At 37.7% G+C, this 27,022-nt stretch overlaps 1 protein-coding gene across 1 annotated transcript; it reads left to right on the forward strand.

The window, feature by feature from the left end:
• The first annotated feature begins 721 nt into the window (after window positions 1–721).
• On the forward strand, window positions 722–27,022 carry TCTEX1D1 (Tctex1 domain containing 1). Its single transcript, XM_033229297.1, has 5 exons — window positions 722–908; window positions 2,945–3,066; window positions 18,671–18,762; window positions 24,580–24,704; window positions 25,538–27,022. The coding sequence occupies exons 2-5, from the start codon at window positions 2,948–2,950 to the stop codon at window positions 25,739–25,741; spliced, it is 540 nt and encodes a 179-aa protein (XP_033085188.1). The 5' UTR covers window positions 722–908; window positions 2,945–2,947; the 3' UTR covers window positions 25,742–27,022.

Genomic DNA, 27,022 nt, shown 5'->3' on the forward strand with positions numbered 1-27,022 from the left:
ATTTTGTTTGCTTTTGGTTTGGGGAGGCCCAATGGTCTTAGGCTGGGGATAGTCGCTAAGGAAGAGGAAAGGCCCATTCATACCAGCAGATAGGTCCTCAACCCCAAACAGCCTCCATTTCAAAGCTTCCTAGCCATTAACAGGCTCGGAAGAGTCGTGTTAAGGAAAGTGAAAGAACCCAGTCCTGTTTGTAATACGTTGGAGTTAAGACCATGAATTTCAGGGACCCTGGGCATATTATTTAACATTTTAAAATCTCCAAATCCTTTAAAGGGAGAACATTCCTTTCTTGACAGAGTTATTGGGACGTCTAAATCCCAACGTTTGTTGGTATCTGGGGTATCTGGCCAATGTAAGCGCTCAATTACCTCCATCACCCACCGCCTGTGCCTTGGAGGGGGAACGTGTAAAGCAGCATTAGGGGTCGGGGAAAGGGCAGGGGCTACTTTACTTTGTCTTTGAGGTTCGGATTTCTTGTCCTAGGAAACCGCAGTATTTCCCACTCCTGCCCCCGACTTCTGCGGGGAAAGGAACTTGATGAGGGGCCTTCGGGGTGCAAATGCCTTTAGTCCCAAATGTCCTCCTCGCTACAGAATGAACCAGTTCCCCTCCAGCTCGCCTCCAACCCAGAGCGCAGCGGGGCTCAGGCGACCCCCAGTGGGCAGTGAAGATGAGATCCTCTACATCCTTAGGGCAGCTCAGAGGGCCATTCAGCGGCCAAGTCCCGCCGGGGCGGGCCGAGGGCGCTGTTTGAGGTCACCCTGGAGACCGGCCTCAGAGTCCAGTGGGAGTGCGCCGGCGGCCGCCGGTTGAGTGAGGCCCGGGAGACCGGAGCCGCGCCGCGCGCAGCGTCTGCAGTAAACGAGCCGGAGGTCTGGGAGGCTCCGGGCGAAGCCTCCCTGCTGCAGGTAGGGTCGCTGTCTCTGCAGCGCGTCTGGACCCCAGCGGGAGGACAGGGGGCAAGGGATCGGCCCTTTGTTGAGAAATGGCCCGACTTGGCCCCGATCTCTCAGCCACCTTATTTCTCCTCTCCCCAACAAATAAGAAAAAATGGTCCCAAATGTGGGAACTGAAAGTCGGACCCAACCGTTCGTCCCCTGCCCCATTGCATGGCTGGGCTTCAAGAGTGATGGCCAACGCAGAGCTGGCCAGCAAGGTCATCCCCTGACCCTGGGCGGTCTTCCTGTGGCTGGCCGCACCCATGAGGACCTCCAGGTCCCAACTCTGGCCTTTCTTGGGGAGGGGACGGCCTGCAGGGCAGCTTTGGAAACAGCTGAGGTCGAGATGGGTCTATGTGGCTTTGCAGCAAAACCTGAATGACCCACCTAATCAGGCCGTGTGTCTTCCCACACTCATAAACACACTCACCTTCATACACACGAACACAGGCACCTGCACACACAGAGATGCACACTCACAGGTACACACTCAAGGACGCTTACACTCACGTGCACACACACACCACTGCTGCCTCCCACACCCACACACAGCACCTCTGCTCTGACACTGATGCCACTGGGTTTTAGGGTATGTTCATGTCTGCCCTACCCACTCAACTGCCAGCTCCTTGAAGGCGTGGATTTTCTTTTATTTTTAAGCTTTGGTGACTAGCACAGTATTTCCTTATTGGGGCTCTCACATTTATAGATTATGAAATAATTTAAATGAATACCTAAATTTGTAGGTAGACAGTGAAGTATTACAGTTACAGTCTAAGTTCTGGGAAGTCCATTGCTACTACCAAGCTCTTTAACAAGTATTAGTAGGAAGGAGGGAGTTTTTCAATAAATTATTTATTTAGAACTTAAGTCCTATTTGCTCCTTACAAAGTATGTAAATGTTGCTCGAGAAAACAAAACAACAAAAAATCTTTGAGAAGCCAAGGTTAATTTTAATTTTTATTTATTTATTTATTTTCTAGCCCCCTACCCCTAATATTATTTTTTAAAGTCATGGCGGGTTAGGCACAGTGGTTTATGACTGTAATTCTAGCACTTTGGGAGGCCAAGGCAGGAGGCTCACTTAAGGTCAGGAGATTAAGACCAGCCTGGGCAACATAGACCATGTCTCTACAAAAATTTTTAAAAATTAGCCAGGCATGGTCGTGCAGGCCTGTAGTCCTAGCTACTAGGGAGGCTGAGGTGAGTGGACCGCTTGAGCCCAGGAGTTTGAAGTTACAGTGAGCTATGATCATGCCACTGCACTCCAGCCTGGGTAACAAGAGCTAGATCCTGTCTCTAAAATAATAAAATAGGCCAGGGAGAGTGGCTCACACCTGTAATTCCAGCACGTTGAGAGGCTGAAGCAGGATTGCTTGATCCCAGGAGTTCAAGACCAGCCTGGGCAACATAGACCCTATCTCTACGAAAAATAAAAAATTGGCCCAGCATGATGGCATGCACCTGTAGTCCCAGCTACTCAGGTGGCTGAGTTGGGAGGAACAGTTGAGCCCAGGTGTTTGGGGCTGTAGTGAGTCGTGATCATGCCACTGTGCTCCAACCTGGGTGACAGAACAAGACCCTGTCTCAAAAATAAAATGTAACCGTGACAGCAAATATTAATTAGCCAAGTTATATTATGATTAAATTGGGGGGGCAATACAAATATTGGTTTCTGATGTAGGATAGCATCTTTCTTCTATACATGCACATCTTTTGTCAATGACCTCCCTCTTCATCAGTTAAGCATTTTTTGCTATAGATTAATACCTGCTTATGTAAATTAAGTATACTATTGCATAAATAAGCATTTTCAGAGTTATCACAGTTCCAGTTTTACTGATCAGAATAATAACAAATACTATATATTGGTCTTGAGGAAACCCCACTTCCCTGTTCAAAAATGGTAGGAAAAGTATCTGTGTACTTTGAGGTTAGTCCCTTTTATACTAACTAAAATGTTTCCAGATCTTTCTTTTGCTGTTTACAAAAGTCTTCTTCCATAGGTTATGATGATGTCAGACAATACTAAAGACAGAGCAGCTCGTTCATCGAAGAAAAGAGGGAGTATTTCTTCTCTAAGTGATCATGAATTTTGGCGAAAGGAAATTCATGGGCGCACCAAAGAGTGAGTAACTGTCTAAAATTGTAAAATCATTTATGGAATAAATAGGTTTGAAATGTTTATTAGGAGAAAAAAAAAACACTTCCTCAGGGACATAAAAAGAGATAAAATGGGCAAGTACAAGGTTCAGGTCATCTTTAGGGGCCATATTTAAAAAGAAAAAGAGAGAAAGCTTGAGTGATGTGTTAATCCTAACAGCATTTTTGCTATTTCAGATTATCCCAAAAAACCCTCTGCTCAAAAGAAACACCACATGGAGTATAAACCAGACTCACTTACATGTCTTTTGAGTTCTTCTCCTCAATATTTTATAACACAGGTTTGGCATTTTTGTAATCAATACATACACATACAATGTACTTAACATTGTTTTATTTAATTTTGTCATGTATTTTCATAGTTTTTCCATACCCTCTTAAATGACTGCATAATATTTTGTCAATTTATGATTCTGGGTTGCTTAACCATTCTGTAATTATTGGAGATTTTAAGTTTGTTTCCATTTTTTTCTTTTTTACTCTATGTCTCTGCTTGGTCATCTCCCAGAAGAATAATTAGTAGGTCAAAGAGCAGTAAGTAGATTTTTTGGCTCTTGCTACATGTTGCATCTTTTCTCCTAAAGATATGCATTAATTTTTAATATTTTCATGGCATTTCCTTTTGACTGCTGTTGGGAAGAAAACAAAACAAATTATGGATGTAGCAGTGAATCACGAACTTTTGTTCTTAGTTTCTATAGGATTGGAGGATGTAGTAGATTGGGTATATATTGGGAAGCAGGAACTAGGGTATCCTGCAGAACAGAGACTAGAAGACCTGGAATAATTAGAATTCTGAAACCAAAATCTTTCTATTCTCAGAGTGTATTAATGCTTACTTGCAACTCCATGTTCCAGCCCTGAAAGTCTGTGGATTACACACACAATATCTTTTACAGGTGGGAAACTGACTATAAAAGAGTAGCAATCCCAGCACATGTCAGAAGTAAAGGTGGAAGAATAATTAATCTTTGTAAATTTTGCTTCTAAGTTCTTCTGGCTGCTATTTCCAATAGTTAAGTGCATGGGTTATTTTTTAAATTATTTAAAACTAATTGTTAGCTTAAATTCAACTTACATTTTCCAAGAAACTATTTAAGTAAGAGTCTGACATAAATTATGTACCCATGATATTTTTTTAAATACTCTCTCCAAAGATTGAATTGTAATCCCTACTTGCATGACTTTCATTTATCTTTTCCCCTTCAAAACAAATTTGTCTTATAGAATCAGAGCATGGCTACATTTGAAGAATTAGAGATCGCTCTTTTTTAACCTCTTATTGATGAAGTATAAGTACATTTTAAAAGTAACAAGAATACAAAAATCATATTTATCAATACATTAGGATAGATTTTTCACTGACAACCACATTTAAATAATAGCTATTTTGGTTTTGGACTCTCAAACAAAACATTTAGAATGGATCCTCTATTTGTACTTTTTTTCTTAAATAGCAAATGATCAGCTTCCAAGTCCCCTTGCAATGCAGACTATTTAGGAGGCTTCCCCCACCCCACGCTAACTTGTATTAATACTTGCTTTCCATTGGCTTCCTCACTGTCTGAAATTAGACAGTACAAGTTATTCTCCTTCATGAATGAGGCTTCAACTAGTAGAAAAATTCTGAAAGCTTAGTGACTGTCAAATGCAGGCATTGTTTTGAAATTGCAGTGTTTTACGGAAAAACATATAACTTTCATTTGAAAATTACTTTAAAACAATTTTGAAAATATAAATTTCAATAATGTAAAACATTCTGAATTTTATTAAGGACTGAAATACATTATCTCATTGAATCTCCCCAGCATTAATCCTACTAGATAGGCATCATTTATACAACTTTACTATGAAATAACTGAAGTTTACAGGTCAAGTAACTTGACTTAATGATTAGAATACAGTCCCAAATCCTGACTATGAGATACAAAGTTCACAGACCCCTGTCTACTTCCATAGCACCATCTTCCCCACCATCTTGCAGGCATCCTCCCCTCCAGTCATACTCAATTATCCCTCAGTGCTCTCTCTGGCCCCCAGCCATTGCCCCATGTTGCTTCCTCATGGGGTACCTTGACTCCTTGCCTGGATTGTTCTTCTTACACTATTCCCCTGGCTTTCTTCACTTCTTCCATCAGAATTTCACGTCATCTCCACCTCTTTGGGAAGTGCTGTCTAATTACCCATCTATGACCACCTCCACCTCCAGACTGGGTTGGATGCTCTGCCTTTCTTCTCTTACTGCTTTTGCCTTCCATATGCACCTATATTTGGTGATTTTCTCATCTATCTCCTTCAATAGACTATGGACTTATTTTTTTAACAGTAACCACACTTATAAAGAGGACAAGAAGAGTAAAGGCAGACCTCCTTGAAAAGTTGCTTCTTATGTATAAGATCAGCACAGATTTAGCCCTACAGTCTTGGTCTCCGTGTCTGCAGTCTTCCACAGTTGTAACTAATGCTTCACAGTGATCCCCAGATAGAATGAACATCTGAAATGTCTTCTGAATTACAAAAGAAGATTAAATTTATGTTAAATATTATTGTGAACTGTTTTCAAGATTGGGCCTGTTTTTAGGTTATCTTTTCAATTTAATGTAATTTTTATGTTTTATTAAAGAAAAAACAGAAACATCTTAAGCTGGATCTTATTATCCTAACATTGTAACTGTTAGTGTGTTGGCATATTTCTGTTAGACCTGGACATACGTATACCAAACCCATACTACACAGTTGTCATCATACTCCATCTGTAATTTCAAATTACTTTTTACCTAAACAATTTATAATAATAAGGATGATAATAGCTAATATTTATAGAGCCCTTACCATGAACCTTATTTATGTACCATAGAAGCTCCATAATAGGAGTTGGCAAACTATGACCCAAGGGCCAATTCCAATCTGCATCTGTTTTGCTAAATATGGTTTTTACATAGGTGAAAAAAATCAAAAGGGGAACAGTTTTTTTTGCAGCATGTAAGAATAATAAGAAATTCAAATCTCTATGTGCATAAAGTTTATTGGGACACAGCCATTCCTATTCACTTATGTGTTGTCTCTGGCTGCTTTTGCACTGTAACAGCAGAGTTGATTAGTTACAAAAGAAACCGTAGGGCCTGCAAACCCAAAAATATCTGCTATTTGGCCTTTTACAGAAATGTTTGCCAACTCCTGCTCTATAAAGATAGATGTTATTATCTCCCCTATTCGACAAATGAAAAAGCAGAAGCTTAGAGAGATTGAGGCTCCAAAGCTACAGAATTAGCAAGCAGCAAAATGGGCTTTTGTTTATTAGTCAAGTATTTTCATTTCCTGAAAATTGGCAATCCATGTGGGATTTGCATTAATAAAACTATTATATCCATTCACCAGAACCTTCTGTTTCCCATCCACCGTAACAGCAGGTCTTTACAATGACATCTTTCTTATTGGAAGCTCAGGCTTTGGCAGACACTGAACAGTGTTTGAACAGATGTGCTTCTCTCATTTTCTTAAAATGGAAACAGAAGCTATGAGGTCAAGTTCCTTTCACAGGATCATGTGACATGATATCCAGGCTTGTTATCTGTGAGGCCAGGAGCTCCACTAGTAGATTAGGGACAAGGTTAGGGGCTGAACATTCTCTCCTTTGCCTCAAACCAAAATTACAGTGATGCCATGTTACCAGAACTTTCTGTATGGATCCCACAGCTCCCCATATGAACCCACTGATGGCATCTAACATGCCAGTTAGGCCACACTATATGTATTTCTTCATTTATTCAGGATTTATTAGCTTCTATGTGCCAATTACTGTGCCACATATTAGGCATATAAAGGTGAATAACTATAGGTTTCTAATTTAGGTAAGTTCATTTTTCAGGGAAACTGAGAGTTGCCTGGTAACTTTTTTCACATTTGTCTAGGTCTTCCCAGTAAAAGTGCCCAAAATGGAAACGATTGCATTCATTACTTCATTTCAACAGTGATGAATGTATTCCATCATTCAATCTATACTACTGTGAGCTGTTTATAGGCAATTGAAAATGGTGTTGCTAGAACAATTTATTCATTTTGATACCTGAAGGAGAAAGCTAGAGATTAGAAGATCAGAGTTAAGAGGTAAGTTGTATTGCCATCTACATTAAACTAAAGCCCCCAACAAGATCTGCCTGAGATATAGCCTCCCCCAAAAAGAGAAAACAGTTTGGGAAAATTGAAATGGCCATGTTTCCAAATGAAACCACAATAACAACTAATATCGTATTGTACTTTATAGGTTATTAAGCCATTTCACATACGATATCTGTGTAAGTTAAATAGAGAAGATATTTTTATCCCCATTTATGTCTGTAAATGGGGAAATGATAGATTGTGTTGGCAGAAAATTGGCTCACTGTATGGAGGAAAATGAAGCTGACCTCTTACCTTACATGCTTTGCATAGATAAACTCCAGGTGGAAGACCAAAATGTGGAAATCTGTTAACAAAGCTAAGAGAAGAAAGCACAGACCCATAGCTTTGTGTTCTAGGAGTAAGGAAAGATTTCTGAAAGAAGATCCCAAAATGAAAACTCAAACCATAGAGCAAAATAATTTTTAGGTAAATATAACCACAATAAAATCTAGTGCTTCTGTTCAACAAACGATGCAATAGACATAGTTAATAGGCTGGCCGAAGATACATATACGTTTTTTTAATCCTGCACGTTAACAACTTATGCTAGGAAAACAATTTTTAAAATAGTCAAAGAAGACAGCAATTTTCAGAAACAAAGCCCAAATGGCTAAGCAGAATATGAAGAGGTGCTAAGACTCACTTTCAAGCAGAAACAATATAAATTAAAACAAGATACCATTTTGCACCCATCCAAATGGCAAAACATGAGAAAAGAGAGTAATACCAAATGTTGGAAAGGGATATGAGAGTAAAACCTGATGTCGCCATTTGGCAAAGAAAGTTAATAGTTCTCAGAAAATACAGGGGTGTGTCTGCTTTATCAGAGTAAGAACTTACAGAATAATGGCCCACAAAGCCGTATGTGATCTAGCTACCTGACACCTTTGCAACTTTATCTCCGTTCACTCCTTTTCTTCTTCCTCCCTCTGCTGCTGGTCTCTATGCATTTTCTCAAACACACTAGCAGCCTTCTGTCTCAAAGGCTTTGCATGTGCTGTTCTCTCTTCCTGGTATACCTTTGCCTCAGCCATCCATGTGGTTCATTTCCTCACCTCCTGTCTTTGTTCATGAAGGCCTACCTTGACCACTTCATTTGAAATTGCACATCACATCTTCTCCTCCACCCAATTCCAAACTCCCTTAACCTGCTCTTTTTTTCTTTTACTTGAGGCATGTATCACCTTTTATCATAATATATAATTTGCTTGTTTAGGATTTTATTGTCTATTCTCTGTCTTTCCTTACTAAAGTAACAGTTCCATAGGAGCAGAGACCATAGTTTGTTTTTGTTTTTGTTTTTTTCAGTATTGTATCCCAAAGACCTAAAATAGTGCCTGGCATATAGTAGTCACTCAATAAATATTTTGTGATCATCAAATGAATAATTGTTGCACTTTATCAATTCCTGAGCAAGCAAGTTTCTTTTGTTCACAAACAAGTTAGGTTCACAGGTCTGCGTATGCGTTAAGTCCAGAGTGACTAGGGGCTTTCCTCTTGGAGACGTAAGATGTATTTACAGCAAATAGATAAATGCTTGTTCAGATTTTTTTAATGTACACTTTTACCTCCATGCTGACACATTCCATTGTGCATCTATTTTTTAAAAAACCCAAAAGAACAGTTTCATTTGTGTTGGAAATCTGTGGTAATAGGTCACACTCCTCCTTGATGATCTCCACAGCTTTGTAGAGGTATTCATGGCATCCGCACTCCCAGCATCACCTCTCTAATGATTGCCCAGCATGACACAGCTTTGAACCAGTGCATTTCATCCAGGAGCTGCAACAAAAGTTCATCGGCTGTGCTTGACTATCACCTCCCTTGCTCTTGGATGAGCATTAGCTCAATAGGCTTCAGACACTAACTCTGGTCTTCCACCCACATACTTAAAATTGTTGTGCTTTGTCAATCACCATTTCTGAATTACCTTCAATCACTCCAGAGTTGTGCTTTTCACAGGTTGCATGGTTCATTCTTTATCCTTCAGAATCACCCCTACTCAAAAAAAAAAGTGTGTTCCATAAGAACATGTCATTTGTCATGTTCCTGCCCCTTTCATTTTTGAAAATTATCTTTTCTTTCCATTACAACCTTTCTATTACTTGTAAAATGGAGCAAATAATGTGAGTAAAATACCTAAAAACTACGGGCATACTTTAGCAATATTGCAGGTTTAGTTCCAGACCATTGCAATAAAGTGTATTTTGCAATAAAGGAAGTCACATGAATGTTTTAGTTTCCCACTGCACATAAAAATTGTTTACACTGTTCTGTGTGTAGTCTATTAAGTATTCAATAGCATTTTATCGAAAGAAAAAATGTACATACCTTAGTATAAAAATCATTTATTGCTAAAAATGCTGATGATCATCTGAACCTTCAGCAAGTTGTCATCTTTTTGCTGGTGGAGGGTCTTGCCTCAGTGTTGACATCTGCTGACTACTCAGGGTGGTGGTTGCTGAAGGTTGGGATAGCTGTGGCAATTTCTTAAAATAAGACAATAGACTGGGCAAAGTGACTCACACCTATAATTCCAACACTTTGGGGATGCAAGGCAAGAGGATCACTGCAGCCGGGAGTTCAAGACCAGCCTGGACAACATAGTGAGACACCCCTTTGCCTACAAACAAGTCAGCCAGGCATCGTAGTGCCTGCCTGTAGTCCTAGGTACTTGGGAGACTGAGGCAGGAGGATTCCTGACTCTGGGAGGCTGAAGCTGCAGTGAGCTTTGATCATACCACTACACTCCAGCCTGGGCAACAGAAAGAGACATTATCTCAAATAAAATAAAAATAAAATGAAATGAAATAATAAAATAAATTTTAAAGCTTGTCACACCAATGGACTCTTCCTTTCATGAAAGATTTCCCTGTAGCATGTGATGACGTTTGATAGCATTTTACCCACAGTAGAACTTCTTTCAAAATTAGTCCATTCATCTCAAACCCTGCCACTCCTTTATCAACTAAGTGTATGTAATATTCTAAATTATTTGTTGTCATTTCAACAGTGTTCACAGCATCTTCACCCGAAGTAGATTCCATCTCAAGAAACCACTTTCTTTGCTCATTTGTAAGAAGCAACTCCTCTTCTGTTTAAGTTTACCATGAGATTGTAGCAATTCAGCCATATATTCAGGTTCCATTTCTTTTTCAACCATTTTAAATGTTATGTTTTAACTGAAAATTTCAATTATACATATTCATGGGGTACACAGTGATTTTTCCATACATAAAATGTATAGTAATCAGATCAGGGTGATTAGTATATCCATTATCTCAAACGTTTAGTATTTCTTCACGTTGGGAACATTCAATGTCCTCTTTCTAGCTATTTGAATCTATGTATTATTTTCATCTGTGGTCACCCTACAGTGGTAAGAACAGTAGAACTTATTTCTCCTATCTAGCTATAATTTTGTATCCTTTAACACTAATTCAAGTTCTCTTTCTATTTCCACTGTATCTGCAGTTACTTCCTCCACTGAAGGCTTGAACCCCTCAGTCATCCCTGAGGGCTAGAATCAACTTCTTCCAAACTCCTGTTAATGTTGACACTTTGACCTCCTCCCATGAATCATGAATGTTCTTAATGGCATCTAGGATGCTGAATCCTTTTCAACTTACTTTGCTCAGCTCCATCAGAGAAATCCCCATCTATGACAGCAATAGCCTTACAAAATGAATTTCTTAAATCATAAGATTTGTGGGGTGAAAAGAAGCTGGAGAATGCATACAAAAATACAATTAGATAGAATAAGTTCTAGTATTCAATAGTACAGTAGAGAGATTATAGTTAACAATAATTTATTATATCTTCCAAAATAGTTAGTGGGGGTTAGAGGGAAAAATTGCTAGAGGAATTTTAGTGCTCCCAATACAAAGAAAAGATAAGTGTTTGAGGTAATGGATATCCCAGTTATCCTGATTTGATCATTATACATTGTATATGCAGGGATCAAAATATCACATGTTCCCCATAAAAATATACAACTATGATACATCAATTAAAAATAAAAAAAAGTAAATAAATAAATAAGACTTGAAGGTCAAAATTACTCCTTGATCTATGGGCTGCAGAATGGATGTTGTGTTAGCAGGCATGAAAGCAACATTAATCTCCTTGTACATCTCCATCAGAGCTCTTGGGTGACCAGATGCATTGTCAATGAGCAATAATATCTTAAAAGGAATCTTTTTTTCTGAGCAGCAGGTCTCAACAGTGGGCTTAAAATATTCAAGAAACTATGCCATAAAACAGATGTGCTGTCATCTAGTCTTTTTTGTTTCATTTATAGAATACAGTAGATTTAACATAATTCTCAAGGGCCCTGGGATTTTCAGGATGGTAAATGAGCATTGGCTTGAACTTAAAGGCACAAGCTACATTAGCCACTACCAAAAGAGTCAGTCCGTCCTTTGAAGCTTTGAAGCCAGGCATTGACCTCTCTCTAGCTATAAAAACCCCAGGTGGCATCTTCCAAAAGAAGACTGTTTAATCTACATGGAAAATCTGTTGTTTATTGTAGCCACCTTCATCAATGATCTTAGCTTATCCAATGACCTTAGATCTTCTGGGTAACTGGCTGCAGCTTCTACATCAGCACTTGCTGCCTCACCTTGCACTTTTATGTTACAGAGATGGCTTCTTTCCTGAAGCTTCATGAATCAACCTCTGCTGGTTTCAAACTTCTTCTGTAGCTTCCTCACCTTTCTTAGCCTTCATGGAATTGAAGAGAGTTAGGGCCTTGCTCTGGATTGGGCTTTGGCTTAAGGGAATTTGTGACTGGTTTGATCTTCTATCCAGACCACTAAAACTTTCTCCGTATCAGCAGTAAGGTTGGTTTGCTTTCTTATCATTCATGTGTTCACTGAAGTGACACTTTTAATTTCCTTTAAGAACTTTTCAGGCAGGTGCAGTGGCTCTCACCTGTAATCCCAGCACTTTGGAGGTTGAGGTGGGTGGATCATTTGAGTTCAAGAGTTCGAGACCAGCTTGGTCAACATGGCAAAACCCTGTCTGTACAAAAAAATTAAAACAAAGTTAGCCAGGTGTGGTGGTGTGCACCTGTAGTCCTTGCTACTTGGGAGACTGAGGTGGGAGGATCACCTGAGCCTGGAAGTTCGAGGATGCAGTGACCCAAGATCATACCACTGCACTCCAACCTGGGTGACAAAGTGAGATTCTGTATCAAAAAAAAAAAAAAAAAACCAAACAAACAAAAAATCTACTTATTTGTAGTCACAAGTTGGCTAGTTATTGGCCCAAAAGGCCTAGCTTTCAGCCTATCTCGGCTTTTGACATGCCTTCCTCACCACACTTGGTTATTTCTAGCTTTTGACTGAAAGTGAGAGATATGGGACTCTTCCTTTCACTTGAGCACTTAGAGACCCCTGTAGGGTTATTAATTGGCCTAATTTCAATATTGTTGTGTCACAGGAAATAGGAAGACCCAAAGAGAGAGAGAGATGGGGAAATGGCTGGTCAGTGGAGAAGTCAGAACACACATGACATTTATCAATTAAGTCAGCTGCTTTATATGGATACAGTTTGTGGCACCCTAAAGCAACTACAGTAATAACATAAAAGATCATGGATCACAGATCTCCATAACAGATATGATAATATGAAAAATCTAAAATATTGCGAGCATTAACAAAATGTGACATAGAGACATGAAGTAAGCACATGCTATTGGAAAAATGATGCTGATAGATGTGCTCAATGCAAGGTTGCCACAAACCTTCAATCTGTAAAAACACATTGTGTGCAAAGCAGAATAAATGAGGCACAATAAATATGATATGCCTGTACATAAAAATCCAGCAAATTTGGTATAAACTAAATAGCTGCAAAACTAACTTATCTTACCAGACAAATAACATCATCTACTGCTGGGGGACAAGTTGGTATGCTTTGGTCTTGAGCATTACACTCATAAAAATATCCATGGATAGTCTTAGGTGGAAAGTTCCCAAGTAAGGAAGTTTCTGTGCATATTTAATCTTATATTCTACATCCTGTTTTTTGAGCACAAGGGCTCTTATTTTAATCTGTGTTACCAGTACTTCCCACTGTGCCTGACATGTTGTGGGCAATAAATATTTGTTGAAAGAATGAAGAAAAATGGAAAGTACAAATGTACAAATTTATACCCTGAAGACCTTGTTTTTCTCTGTGCACTCTGAAACATCACCACTGGGAGGCAGCACATGATTTTAGTAACAGCTTATCCGCCCCCAAAAAGACACACTTAAATGATACTATATTTATAAACATGGTGGCTCCAGGCATTTCATGGTTACAAATAGAAGGAAAAGATGATATTCTGACCTTTAAATATACTACTTTAATGTTTCTAAGGCCAGATATGCATTCAATATTATCTCTTCCTGCAGCTTGAAAACATCTAGGTATAATAATAATAACATTGAAAAGGTCTGGAAATGAGTTCTCAATACTAATTAAATGCTATTGTGGCTGATGAGAATTAACTGAAATTACTGTTACCATCTCTAGCAGTCATAATAAAAAGACATGCCTTGTGTTTATCTACGTAATTCAAAGACCGGTCAGCAAGCAAATTTGCAAGATGTTTTTAAGAAAAAATGAATTTCATTAAAGAGTAAATATGTTCTAACTTCTTTTCTTTTCTTTTTTTTGTTTTTGTTTTTGTTTTTGAGATGGAATCTTGCTCTGCTTCCCAGGCTGGAGTGCAGTGGTGTGATCTCAGTTCACTGCAACCTCCGCCTCCCAGGTTCAAGTAATTCTCCAGCCTCAGCCTCTCAAGCAGCTGGGACTATAGGCTCTAACTTCTTAACTTTTTTTTTTTTTGTCTTTTTCCTGCAAATAATCAGAATGCATACTGTTAGATTAGCATGGTGCATTTCCAGTGTCAGTCAGGTACATATAAAGAGGATTATTTTTGTTATTTTGGACCAATTTCATGCCGCTACTTCTGTATGCAGACTGTTTTCAGCAATAGCACATGTGGTTTCAGATATTCACTGAATTTTTCATTGAATTACGAGTTGTTAGTCTTCCATCTGCAATAATATTAGTTAATTTGTTAAGTGTTCTTACCAATGGTTTTGGCCAGACTTTCTTTTATTGCATTACTTTTCATCTACCTTTCTTTCTAAAACTTTATAACTCTCTGGGACACATTTTGCCAATTGAATTTTTTTCTCCATAAATGCCAACAAGCTGGTAAAACACATAGACAGCAAGAACATTTTTTATATTTAAAAAATAAAACTATAGCATTCGCTTTGCAATGAGACGACCTGTCTAGAAGGGTTGTCATTGTAAACTAGGAAGAGTCTGATGATAGACAACTGAAACCCATCCATTTGTAAAGTTGTGATATATACCCAAAAATGTATTGTGCCAGGTGTATAGCTCTGGTAATTAAAATCATAAATTTACTTTTTGGGTATCTCACATATTTATCTTTAAAGATTTCATTGAATGAAGCTGTTTATCAATAGAAAATATGTCCAGGTTTTTCTAAACCAGTATTCTGAACCGATATTGGCAATTCCCCAATTTTAAAACATAAAACTGTTTTATTTCTAAAAATTTACCAAGCCCATATTCTGGTTTAATGCTGTTTGCCTATAACCGCAAGTATTTTATATATTTTCTCTCTTCCTTTTGTCTTTTCTCAAGGAATCAATATCTTATTTTTTCTGTTCAACTTTTTCTTCTTTTTCTCTCTCTCCCTTTTTCTAACCCATTCATTCTAATGTGGGAACTATGAGATCTCAGCTTTTTATAACGCCATAAACACAGGTTTTAAAAAATAAACTTTTCCTGTAATTTTTTATGACATTGTAGTCTTAACTGATGCACAGTCAACCTTCCAAGGCACTGAAAGCAATAGACTAATTAAATATTTTCCCTCTGGAGGATAAGAATTTCCAGACTTCACATGTCTTCACTTATCGGTGGGAGCTAAATGATGAGAATTCATGAACACAAAGAGGGGAACGACAGATACTGGGACCTACGTGAGGGTTGAGGGTGGGAGGAGGGAGAGGAGCAGAAAAGATAACTATAGGGTACTGGGCTTAATACCTGAGTGATGAAATAATCTGTAAAACAAAGTCCCATGACACAAGTTCACCTATATAACAAACCTTCACATGTACCCCCCTAATCTAAAATAATAGTTTTTTTAATGATTACCAGATTTCCAGCAAAATATTGAAAATTTACTCCTCAAAGCCCTAGTTCCTTTCTAAGACTAATTCCAAGTTTTATGGGTTTTACTGGTTTTTGTTTTGTTTTGTTTTGTTTTTTTGAGACAGAGTCTTGCTCTGTTGCCCAGGCTGGCATGCAATGGCATGATCTCGGCTCACTGCAATCTCCACCTTCCGGGTTCAAGCCGTGCTTGTGCCTCAGCCTCCCAAGTAGCTGGGATCTCAGGTGTGTGCCACCACACCCAGCTAATTTTTTAAAATATATTTTTAGTAGAGATGGGGTTTTGCCATGTTAACGAGGCTGGTCTTGAACTCCTGGCCTCAAGTGGTCTGCTCACCTCTGCCTCCCAAAGTGCTGGAGCCACCATCAGCCCCAAGTTGTATGATTTATTGATTACTTGTAGCATCCCACTTCCAGGTAGCAAACTCTGTATTAGACTTTCTATCAGTTAGATCTACTGCTGCATATAATAATAAACATTAGTTTAAACAAAATAGAAATTTATTTTTCTCTTACATAAAATAAGTGAAGAGAGGAAGTTCAGAGGCTTCTTTCTTATCTGTGATCTACAAGGTCATCTCAAGACTCAAGATAGTGCTGAGCTCTGGAATATCCACATTCCAGTCACCAAGAAGGGTCAAAGCAGCCTCCTATAGGCTGCATTAGTTCTTTTGAGGAACCTCTCAGAATTTCCACACAACAGTTCCACTTACATCTCATTGACTCATAAGCCACATAGGCCACAATAGCACAAAAAGAGACTGAGAATTTGTTGTTAGTCTGCAGAGGAATAGTCCTACAAATGTAGGATTCTGCTACCAAGGAAGAAGGAAAGAATAACTTTAGAAAGTAAATAAGAGTCCCTGACACAATGTTCATTATAATTTTCTTTATAATAGTAGAATATTGGAAATAGCCTAAAAGGCATGGAGTATAAATGGTTAAATGAAACCCAGAATGTGCATATATTAAGTACTATCTTGATATTTAAAGTATTGTTTGCTATTTATTGACATGGAAAGTAATCTATGATACATTTTAAATTTTTTTTAAAACATCGCTAATATGAGCCCATAGGTAAAATCAAATGTCTGAAATGATTTTCTTAATGTTGACAGGGGTTAGAGAACCACTGGGGTTAATACATTTTGTGTAATTTTACTTTCTTCTCTATGTTTTTCTGTATGTTTTGAATTTTTAAAATGAGCATACACTGTTTACATGATTACTGTGGAAATAAAAGGGCACTGAACAAATTCATCTTCAATAACTTAAAAAAAGTCAATCTGCAAAACTTTCTGTTTGCACACCAATCTTCAACCAGCCAGATTTTTAAGCTGCCCTTATGACATTTACCAGTTTCATAATGATAATAATATTAAGTGCACTGATTGTCAATCTTCAGTAACTGATAGTGAAAACAGTTTATCAAAATCCTTACTTGTTTTTATTGTCTTGGACTTTTCACTCCAGCTAATTTGAGTTTTGCACCACCTCTTCTTCTCCATGAATTTTTAATACGGTGTTCAGTAGAAAAGAAATTTTTATGAATACCTTCTGTATGTTTGTGCAAGTAAGTTTTAATTGCAGTGATTAATTATTTCATTGCCCCTATTTTCATTCTGTCAGTTATAATCATACTTGGGACTTTGTCACTAAGAGGTAAACAGGACATTTGAAATCTGTCTGCCTTTTATACATGAACATTAAGCCCTTTGCCTCATTCCCTTTATCTCTGAAATGGGTAGAATAATGAATCTTTTACTTTCCTCAGAGGATATTGTGAAAGTAAAATGAGATAATTCATGGGAAATGTTTTCCAAAGTTAAAAGTAGCACATATAGTAATGGGACGGACTGACTTATCTTAGAATCAAGGGATTTATGTAACATTGGGTTTTTTAAGCAGCAGTAATAGTCTTTGGTATTGCCCACAACACCTGCAGCCGGTGTGGCCAAACAGGTTGGTTGCTACTTCAAAGGGCAGCAGTAAATTGAGGCAGGCAGGTGTTACAAGAATAAAGACTAAGTCACTCATCCAGAAATCCACCGTGAAAAAAGCAGCCAGAATTTCTTCCATCATTTTCTTGGACTGAGTGGGCAAACCCTAATTTATCATGTAAGTTGTATTGCATTAAAGGATTTTTAAAAATAGCTTACCCATGATTTTCTTAAAATATCAATTTGTAAGAAGTTCATTAATTCCACGCAGCATAGAACTAAGTATTTTAAATTCCTTGCAAGAAAAAAGATCCCCAAAGATTAAGAGCGAATATCTCTTTTTATTTAATTAAAGCAAAAACATAGCCTGCTTAGAAAAGTGATCACTCTGAACACACACACACACACCACACACACACACACACACACACACATGCTATTATATCCTCCCCTTTGAAATGACATCTGTCTTAACGTTCATTTTCACAGGTGGAGAAAATTGAGGGTGCAGCGTTCTGAGACTGTCATTAGTTGCAGCTGAATTTCCTCTGAACTAAATTGAATTAAGTAGTGCTAGAGAGACACTGGGGGCTCCTCTTTGCTTGGGTCTCCTGTTTAGCACCAGGATAAGCTCATATTGCCTTGATAATGAAACCAAAACCTTTTTTAATGTTGAAAAGGGTGATTGATGCTTATTAATTTATTATGGTTTTGGTGAATTGCGGTTTCCTTTACCACATAGATGAGTTTCTCATTTTTCTTTTTCATGCTAAAGGGATTTTGTGAACTCCATATAATAGTGAACCCTTTATAATACTCCATGTGTATATAGAGTTGTTTCCCAACATTTTAAGCTTCCTCATATGTCTCCCAGCCCTGTTTGTGAGCTTTGTCTACTTTGACGAGAGGCTTTATATCAGTGGTAGAGACACGATTGGCAGTGGATTTTGAAGTATGTTCTGTTACCCCATACACATACATCAACCCAGGATCACTTTCTGGATAATTCGATGACCTGAGTAACTGCCCTGGGCTTCAGCCATCACATTGAGGCCTTCTCCAAATAACTCCTTTGCATCTTAATATTTCCATTTCTAAAATGTTTTAGACTTTCCATATACCACTGGGATATTTACATAGGACTTACTTGAAATTTTCTGACAAAACTTCATCTTTGTAACATTTTAGCTTAAAGCAACATTATATTTTGTTGTTATTGTTATAATAATGACAAAAATTCGTTTTCTCCCTTGTTTTTAGTTCTACGAGTACCGTGTCTTACATGGATGAACCTAGTCAGCGTGATGATGTCTCTCACCTTACAGTTCAGATGGAAAACACCTATCAGTTGGGTGTGTTCTTTTATCTCTCACTCCTATTTTAAACTTCTAAACTGGTGACTGATGCTTTTAAAAATGATATTTGATAACCTGGCATTGTCTTCAATTCTAGCACAATATAAGGGACTTTAATGAATTGAGTGATTTGATGTTGCTTTAGTTTCTTCCTCAGCAGAATGGTAGCAACACGTGCTATCTTACTTTTCTTTACTAATGTTTCCCAAATGCCAAGCAATTCACTGGGTGGCACTGATGTATATAGTATACTACTGACTTAACAAATTCACTGAGTATTTCTGGGTACATAGAGAGATATGACTTAAATGAAAGAGATAAGTATTGATGTTTTAGCCAACAAAACCAATCAGTGTTGTTAATAGGTGAAGGAAAAAAAAAAACTCAAAGCAAAGGTAAATGACTCATAGTCCCCTGTTGACAGAGATGTTTATCCATTACCACTGAGTCTTTGAAAACAAAGATCTTTGCACCTGCTCCTGTACTCCCAAGTGGAGTCCACGGCAAATATCTTTTCCCACCCATGTTTCCTCATAGACTCACTTGTTTTCTCTAAATGCGTACCTGCCCACTATTATCTGAATTCATATATAATTACTGCTATATAGAAATTCCACAGAGATTTACCAAGGGGCAAAGGAAGACTCTATGGGCCAAGGTGACTCCATCTGTGGCCAGTTAACCCCAAGAAAAGTATAGATCATCAGCATGTCCCTTCAGCCTTGTAGCCAGTTTTCTACAGGAATCCCCAAGACTACATGGATTACATGGCTCCATAATTAGCCAATCTACTGGTATTTTCACAGTGCCTGTGGTCGACAGCTAATATTCCTGCCATCCAATATACTTTTATACTTCTCTGGTAACTTTACTAAATTTCCTTTGAAATTCCACCATTGTCACCACTTTTGATCCTAGCATTCTGATGAAGCTGGCACTGGCTTTATAGATAGAGCAGTGACTGATTCTAGGATGGCATATAACCATGGTCAATCCAATCAAAGCCTTTGAGATTAAATTCAGAAAATGTTGTTTGGCCTGTTGCAGAAGAACATAAACCCCTGAAACTTGAAGGAATATAGGGGCTCTGGCAGTGTCTGCCATCTTGCCCTGACTTGAAACTGAGAGAGAACAACAGAATCCTGATGTCATCATTTGAGTCCTAAATCCAGTTGACTACCCTTTAACTTTACCGTTAGACAAGCTAAGTTTGGGTCAGGTTTTCCCTCACTTGCAATTAAAAGTTCTTAGCCATAAGGTGTCTATGACTTTGAACTGTGCATGCTGGAAGGGTTTGAATCAGATTTCAACAAGATGAGGCAGGTGAAATGTGAATTCCTTTGTTTCTACATAAGGATATTTTTTGCAACTTGTTTTCTCAAATAAAGCATCTTATCAGTTTTAGAAGTACTGAGTATGAGCCACATTAGAAAGATAATTTTAGAAAAAGCTTAGTATAGATGAAATATACCCATATTTTCCTACAATAGAATATGTGAATTTTTAAATAATTAAAGTACTTTATGCTTGACAATTCACTTTTTAAAGCATTCAACCATCCATTGTATTAATACTTAATCAAAACTGTATTTCCACTTCTATTTGTTTCTGGGTTTATTTAACATAAGAAAGGTATTTTGTGGATGTATTAGTCCATTTTGCATTGCTATAAAGAAATACCTGAGACTGTAATTTACTAAGAAAAGAGGTTTATTTGGCTCATGGTTCTAGAGACTATACAGGAAGCGTGGTGCCAACATCTGCTTCTGGTAAGACCTCAGTAAGCTTTTAGATGTGGCAGAAGGGAAGGAGAGTTGGCATGTCACATGGCAAGAGAAGGAACAAGAGAGAGGCCAGGCTGTTTTAAGCACCCAACTCTCATGTGAACTAATAGAGGGAGAACTATAGAGCAAGAACTCAGTTACTACCGCTGGGACAGCACCAAGCCATTCATGAGGGATCTACCTTCCTGGCCCCAACACCTCCCACCAGGCCCCACCTCCAACACTGGGGATCGCATTTCAATATGAGATTTGAAGGGGACAAATATCCAAACTATATCAGTGGGACTTTGGTAAAGAGTTTATCATATCTTTACAATGTAATACTGGCCAGAAAAGTGGAAGGAAATATCAGCCAATCACCAGCACTATTATGTTTAATTAATTTTTCATTCTGTTTGATAAGGTTTGCATCATCTAAACACATCTTAAATGAGAGCATTTATGTAAATAATTACAGCTAAAAAAATGAGATGAAACATGAGTAAAATTCACGAAAGGAAAAAAGGGAATAGAAAAGGAAACTGTGTTTCTTATAATAAAATACCATTTACATACTCTTCATTAATTACTAAAACAAATATCAAAGAAAATGCAGGCTGTAGCATATGTCATATCTGAATTTGAATACTAATTTTGCTAATTCCTTGAGCAAGGTATTTAGCATCACTGAATCTCAGTTTCTTCACTTATAAATAGGGATAATAGTCTATACATCATAGGGACGCTAGGTAATTACATCAAATGATGTAATATGTTTAAATCTCTCCATTCATCATGTTACTACTCCTGAATGTGACTGATTCGAGGACCTTACTCTAGATCACTAAGAATAAAAACCTTCCATGATATTCATTGTAACTTCATGTTAATTATGGAATAAGTTTTCCAGAGGACTTTTTCTGGAACTATGAGTATAGTGGCACCTGGTTGTTTACAAACACAGACTACGAGCACCAGGCCAGACTAGAACTACTGGTGGCCATCTTTGCTACTACATCAAGACAGCCTGCCTTGAGAATGAAGCCAGCACAGTGGAAAATAGATTCAAAATATGAGAGAGAGAGATTGAGTTCAGCTTCCATGAAGTGCTCAGGCCCTGTCTCTATGTCAGGTTTTCTTAGACCCTGTCAGTCTCTCAGCATTGATTTTGCACCACCCCATGGGGTCCTTCCCAACCCTGCAGGCCTCACTGTCTCCCAACTTACGTCCTCTTTCATCTTGCTACCTTCTCAGCAAGGTAAATCCCCAATTCTTCCTTCAACATGCAATAACTACAATAACAGCAATAACACTAATAAGATCACATATCTAAGGAGTGTTTTATTGTGTGACAAGTACTATTCTAAATATATTTAATATATTGTCTCATTTAATTCTAACAAAAAAATATGTAGTAATTCTTATTATTACCCCAATTTGGGGTAGTGGAGGCCAACATACATTAAGTAACCTTATCTTTATCTATTTTTTAAGGACAAGTTTTGTTTGTTTTTAAAAATTTTTTTGTCTGGATCCTTCAGGTCTTTGCCTTTTGATTTCTAGAACATGTTTTTTCTCCTAAGGAAAAAAAATCTCAAAAGAGAAGAAAAACTTTGCCATTCACATCAGTTGACTCTGAAAGTAGTTTTAGGAGCTTATTTCAGAAGTCAAAAGCTGAACATTGATGGATGATTCTGGATGTTTAGGGGAAAGGTAACAAAGAAGTAAGAAAAGAATATTTTATTACCATATTTCAAAGTATTTTCAAAACAGAATGTGGTTAATGACTTTTTTTTTTAATCCAAGCAAAGTGTGGAAAGGACATTGGTAGCACTGTACAATGAAACTACTGGAAACAGACTCAAGTGCCACCAGGACCCTCTTTCCAGCACTAACCTGTGTGCACTTTCTTCTGTTTGGGTGGCCTGGCCTCCTTTCCACCATGAAAAACATGGCCTCCAGCAGGTCCTCAGAGTCACATGGTAACTTTTGCCACCAGAAAGAGGCTGACTCTTTTTTCCTACTTGCAGTTTAAAATAAAAATTCCAAGAAAAGACTCTCATTGTCCTGGCCCAGAGCATTGTTACCCTTGGGTCAATCAACCATGCCCTAGGTTTGGGTTTGCAGGAGGTGGTGGTAAGAACCACTTTACCTATCCAGATTCATTCTCCACCCCCACCCTGCCATGATTTAAATGGAATTTAATAATTTCTATAATTCAATAACTTCTATATTATCATGAAAATAAAAATACCATTTATAGAACCTCAAGAGGCTCACCTAACTGAACTGCAGTCAGAGGGCTATAACCTTCTGGTTAAATTCCGCCAGTGGGAAACCTCAGCAGAGAGGCAGAGGGAGTGAGAAGTGTGAGGTGGAGCTGTTTATTTCCCTGGCTCCTGCCTGTGAGTTCATCACAGCCTGGTTACATTCCTCAACCCAAGGACAGAAACTGCTCCCAGGGGAGCCCTCTCCACACCACCCTTCCAGGATCTATTAAAAACTCTTACTCTATTCCCCAATCTTGGGGTTGGGGGTGGGCTGACAACGTTACTTTCACTGGCTGAGGGCTACTGCACTATCCCTTGTGATTTTCTACATCCCACTCAGAACTTCCTCCTGGAATTATTTTAACTATAGGGTGCCATATGTTTCCTTTGACCCTGACAGATACAGTCATCCCAAACAAACACTTATAAATAGATATTGACAACTATTAAAAGAGAATTGAATAGAATTCTTGATCTCATTCCTTCATCTTTATCAATTCAACAAATAATGATTGGACTTCTCTATGCCAGGCCCCGGGCACATGTTCATGTCATGCAATGACATTAGTATATGACCAAAGTGATGATATGGCTAATATTTCTGGGATGCAGGATAAAGAAGATTCATCTGAAGCTTCTCTGAATGTGGATGAAATGTGGTTGAGAATATAAGCTCTAGCATCAGATAAACCTGGGTGTGCAGCCCAGCTCTGCCTCTGTGTGTGATTCTGGGCAGGTTACTCAATGTATTTAAATCTCTGTTTCCCCACCTGCCAAATGGAGATAACAGTGAGATTCACCTCAGAGATCTATTGGAAGACTATATAAGGTAATATGAAGTGCTTATCACACTGCCTGACATGTAGCAAAAGCTTAATAAAAAGTATTCATTATTATATATGTATACAATAATCATATATCATATATGGTGATTATTATCTATAAAATTTGTAATTCTATTTAAATTCAGAAATCATACATTAAAAATTTCTTATGCCTTTAGCATTGTATTAGACTCTGAGGAGGATAAAATCCGAGCTTGCTTACCATATAACTGGAAACGCAGGTATGCTTTAGCCAATATCAAGTGGATTAGGAGCCAGGATGGCAGTGGGGACCCAGTGCATGGAAAGGAGGGACATTGTCCCAAAGGAGGGACATTTTTACCTGACAGGAGATAGAGTGCTACCTGGAGAAGAAGACATTTGAGATGGTCTTGAAACATGAGTGGCTGTTTCTCAGATGAACAAGATGGGGAAAGGTATTCCATTTGAAAACAAAAGAGCAAGAGTAAAGACACAGGAGCACGTTTATAGGCAGATGAAGCCTGTGAGGCTGGGGCAGTCTGCAAGTGGGGCACTGTGGTAGCAGAAGAAGGGACCATAAGGAATCACAACTTAGACCTTGCTAAGGGGAATATCACTTAAGATCTGTAGATAGATTGGAGCAGGAGATATAAGAGGCAGAGAGTCAGTTAGAAAGCTGTTGAGACTCTGAAGTATGTCCCTAACAATGGGGCCTGGGAAGGAAGAGACTTTCAAGGTCAAACCCCAGCAGTATTGAACACACTTTTGAGATGGTCAGGTAAATGTATGAAAATATTGTCTTCTTCTCCCAGCACACTTGACAGGAAATCTAATTAGAGCCACTTGTTTCTTTTAATAGAGTCCACCCAGAAGATTAAATCCCTCCATGTTTCAATACTCTTTTGATTAGCCTATGGGGTGGGTGGGTATGATTTGAAATGACTTTTTAGAAATAAATTTTATGTGTATTTTCAGGTCCTCCCAAACATTTTCCTGTGGTCATTGTCAATCATATTTTGAAAGATGTGTTAACCAGCTATCTACAAGTAGAAGAATATGAACCAGAGCTCTGTAGACAGATGACTAAAACCATTTCTGAGGTACATGTGTGATTTGCCCAAAGTGTTAACATTGGCTAGAATATTTGCTAAAGTACAATGAACCCTCTACTTTTTTAATGAGGGGAATTAATTTGCAGTAACAGTTAAAATGCATATTTATAATTAGGTCATATTCTACATATATGAGTGTGTGTGTGTGCGTGTGTGTGAATACATAAAACCTTTGTCTAAAACAATCATGTGCATCATTTGCATGCATTATGTAAAAGTGTATAAAACTGCCCCATTTATAAAAGTGTTTATTATAAAAGATACAATATTTTAATGATTATTTTCTCTTCACTAAGGCAGCTTCTTTGAGTGTCATCAAACACAGACTTTAAGCACGTTTCTATTTTTACCAACCCCAGGGCTGGCACTTCATCAAGGTTTTCTCTACTCTCTTTTTTGTAACAAACTCTTTAATAAATATTAATGATTAGTTATATTACAGGAGACTCCAGATGTATGGTTCCTTAATTAGACATGAATAAGACAGTGTAACTCCAATGCCAACATTCTTTGACATGAAGCCATCTTAACATAAATTTTCAAAGAATGTACTTTATTAAATTCTGTGTTCTGGATTATAATTATTTCGTGTATCTTAGAAAAGGTAGATTTATTGCTGGTGTTATGGTTTTGTCCCTGAATGTTCTATCTCAAGAGGACCATGCTTGAAGGGAATCATAGTTATGGTTCCACAAAAATTATTCAAAGTATCTACAATGCATCATGCTATTCTATTAAATCCCCTATATTTATAACAAAGGTTAATACTTTTGAGTTTCAATGTAGCTAAATGAAGACCCTCCCTTTTTTTACATTTCTAGGTTATTAAAGCCCAGGTCAAGGACTTGATGATTCCACGATATAAACTAATTGTGATTGTTCACATTGGACAACTGAACAGGCAGAGCATACTTATTGGAAGCAGATGCCTCTGGGATCCTAAAAATGATACCTTTTCATCTTACGTTTTCAGAAATTCTTCTCTTTTCGCTCTTGCAAATGTCTATGCAGTTTACCTTGAGTGACTGAAAATAAGAAATCTAGCTCTTACTTTTGAAAATCCTGAGGCAGGCTGTATGTCTGTATACAAAAGTTTTACTGCCAAAAACTTTGAGAAAGAAACAACACTGATATTTCAAGCAACTGGAAGCTTTTGAATTTTTTCATATTCTAGTAAAGATTGGGGGTGGGGAGGGTAGCACGGAAAGAATCTTGTTTATCTAAAGCAGGAACTTGGTCTTAGTTTTGCTGGATTGTTTTCCATAGACATAGATTCCTATTAAATATTTGTTTTGGTACTAATTATTTTAATTATTCTTTAATTAGAGAGTTACAATTTCCTGCATTGTTTTTTAATAAAGAGAAGCTTTAGGAAAACTATGGCTATATACCCTGACCAATAAATGATAGCAGAATATTCAACATAGTACACACAAATGATAAATAATATGCCTCAGTGTTGCATATAAAAGAATACTGGTTTTCATTTTGTACTTAATAATTGAGCAGCATTCATTAAGTGCAATTATTGTTACATGTACCTGACAGTTGAAACTGCTGAGGTAGAATTAATGGCTTCATAACAATTATCGTGGTCCCACGGGCTGCAAGCTAAAACTAGAAGCTCTTGTGGCTTGCCTGCATTTTACACAACTGTGGGAGAACTGAATGTTGGCTCTTCAGTAATGGAAACTATAAAGTGAATAAAGGCTTTTTGGGGCACTGAAGTAGACATTGTGATATTAAATATACATGATGCTTAATACTAAATGTGTCTGTAACACATAAAATCATTTATTGGAAAGAGACATTGTTTTTAAATATCCTGAGCTAACAAACTTTTTCACAAAATATATAGCTGGCACCTTAACAAATAAAGCATGTGTATTTACCATTTTACTCCTATGAATTTAATACTAAAGTGACCCAGTGAGGATTTGAATAGATGGGCGCTAAAATTTACAGGGCTGAAATAGCTTATTATTCTGCTGGTTAATGTATCTTATGCCACGGATCATTTACTTTTATGAAGCTTTCAAGTCTTTGTGTGCAAGTAAAATGATGTTGTGGCGTTGTTCTTGGATGGTAAGTGGACTGCCTAGAGGACTTTTATTAAAGGTCAAAGACAAATTGTACACATATGGAGAAAATTAGCAATGCTGTAGTCTTAAGGAAAAAATAATTTGTCATTCATATCAAAAAGAGTTTAACGAATGGAACACCAGTCAATGCTTTAATTTTAAAATGTTTTGATATCTTACTTTTCCCCAAAAACGACATATAGTAAAAAATTGATACTTTTAAAA

This window comes from Trachypithecus francoisi, unplaced genomic scaffold, assembly GCF_009764315.1.
Source record: "Trachypithecus francoisi isolate TF-2019V2 unplaced genomic scaffold, Tfra_2.0 Lachesis_group12, whole genome shotgun sequence".
NCBI lineage: Eukaryota > Metazoa > Chordata > Mammalia > Primates > Cercopithecidae > Trachypithecus > Trachypithecus francoisi.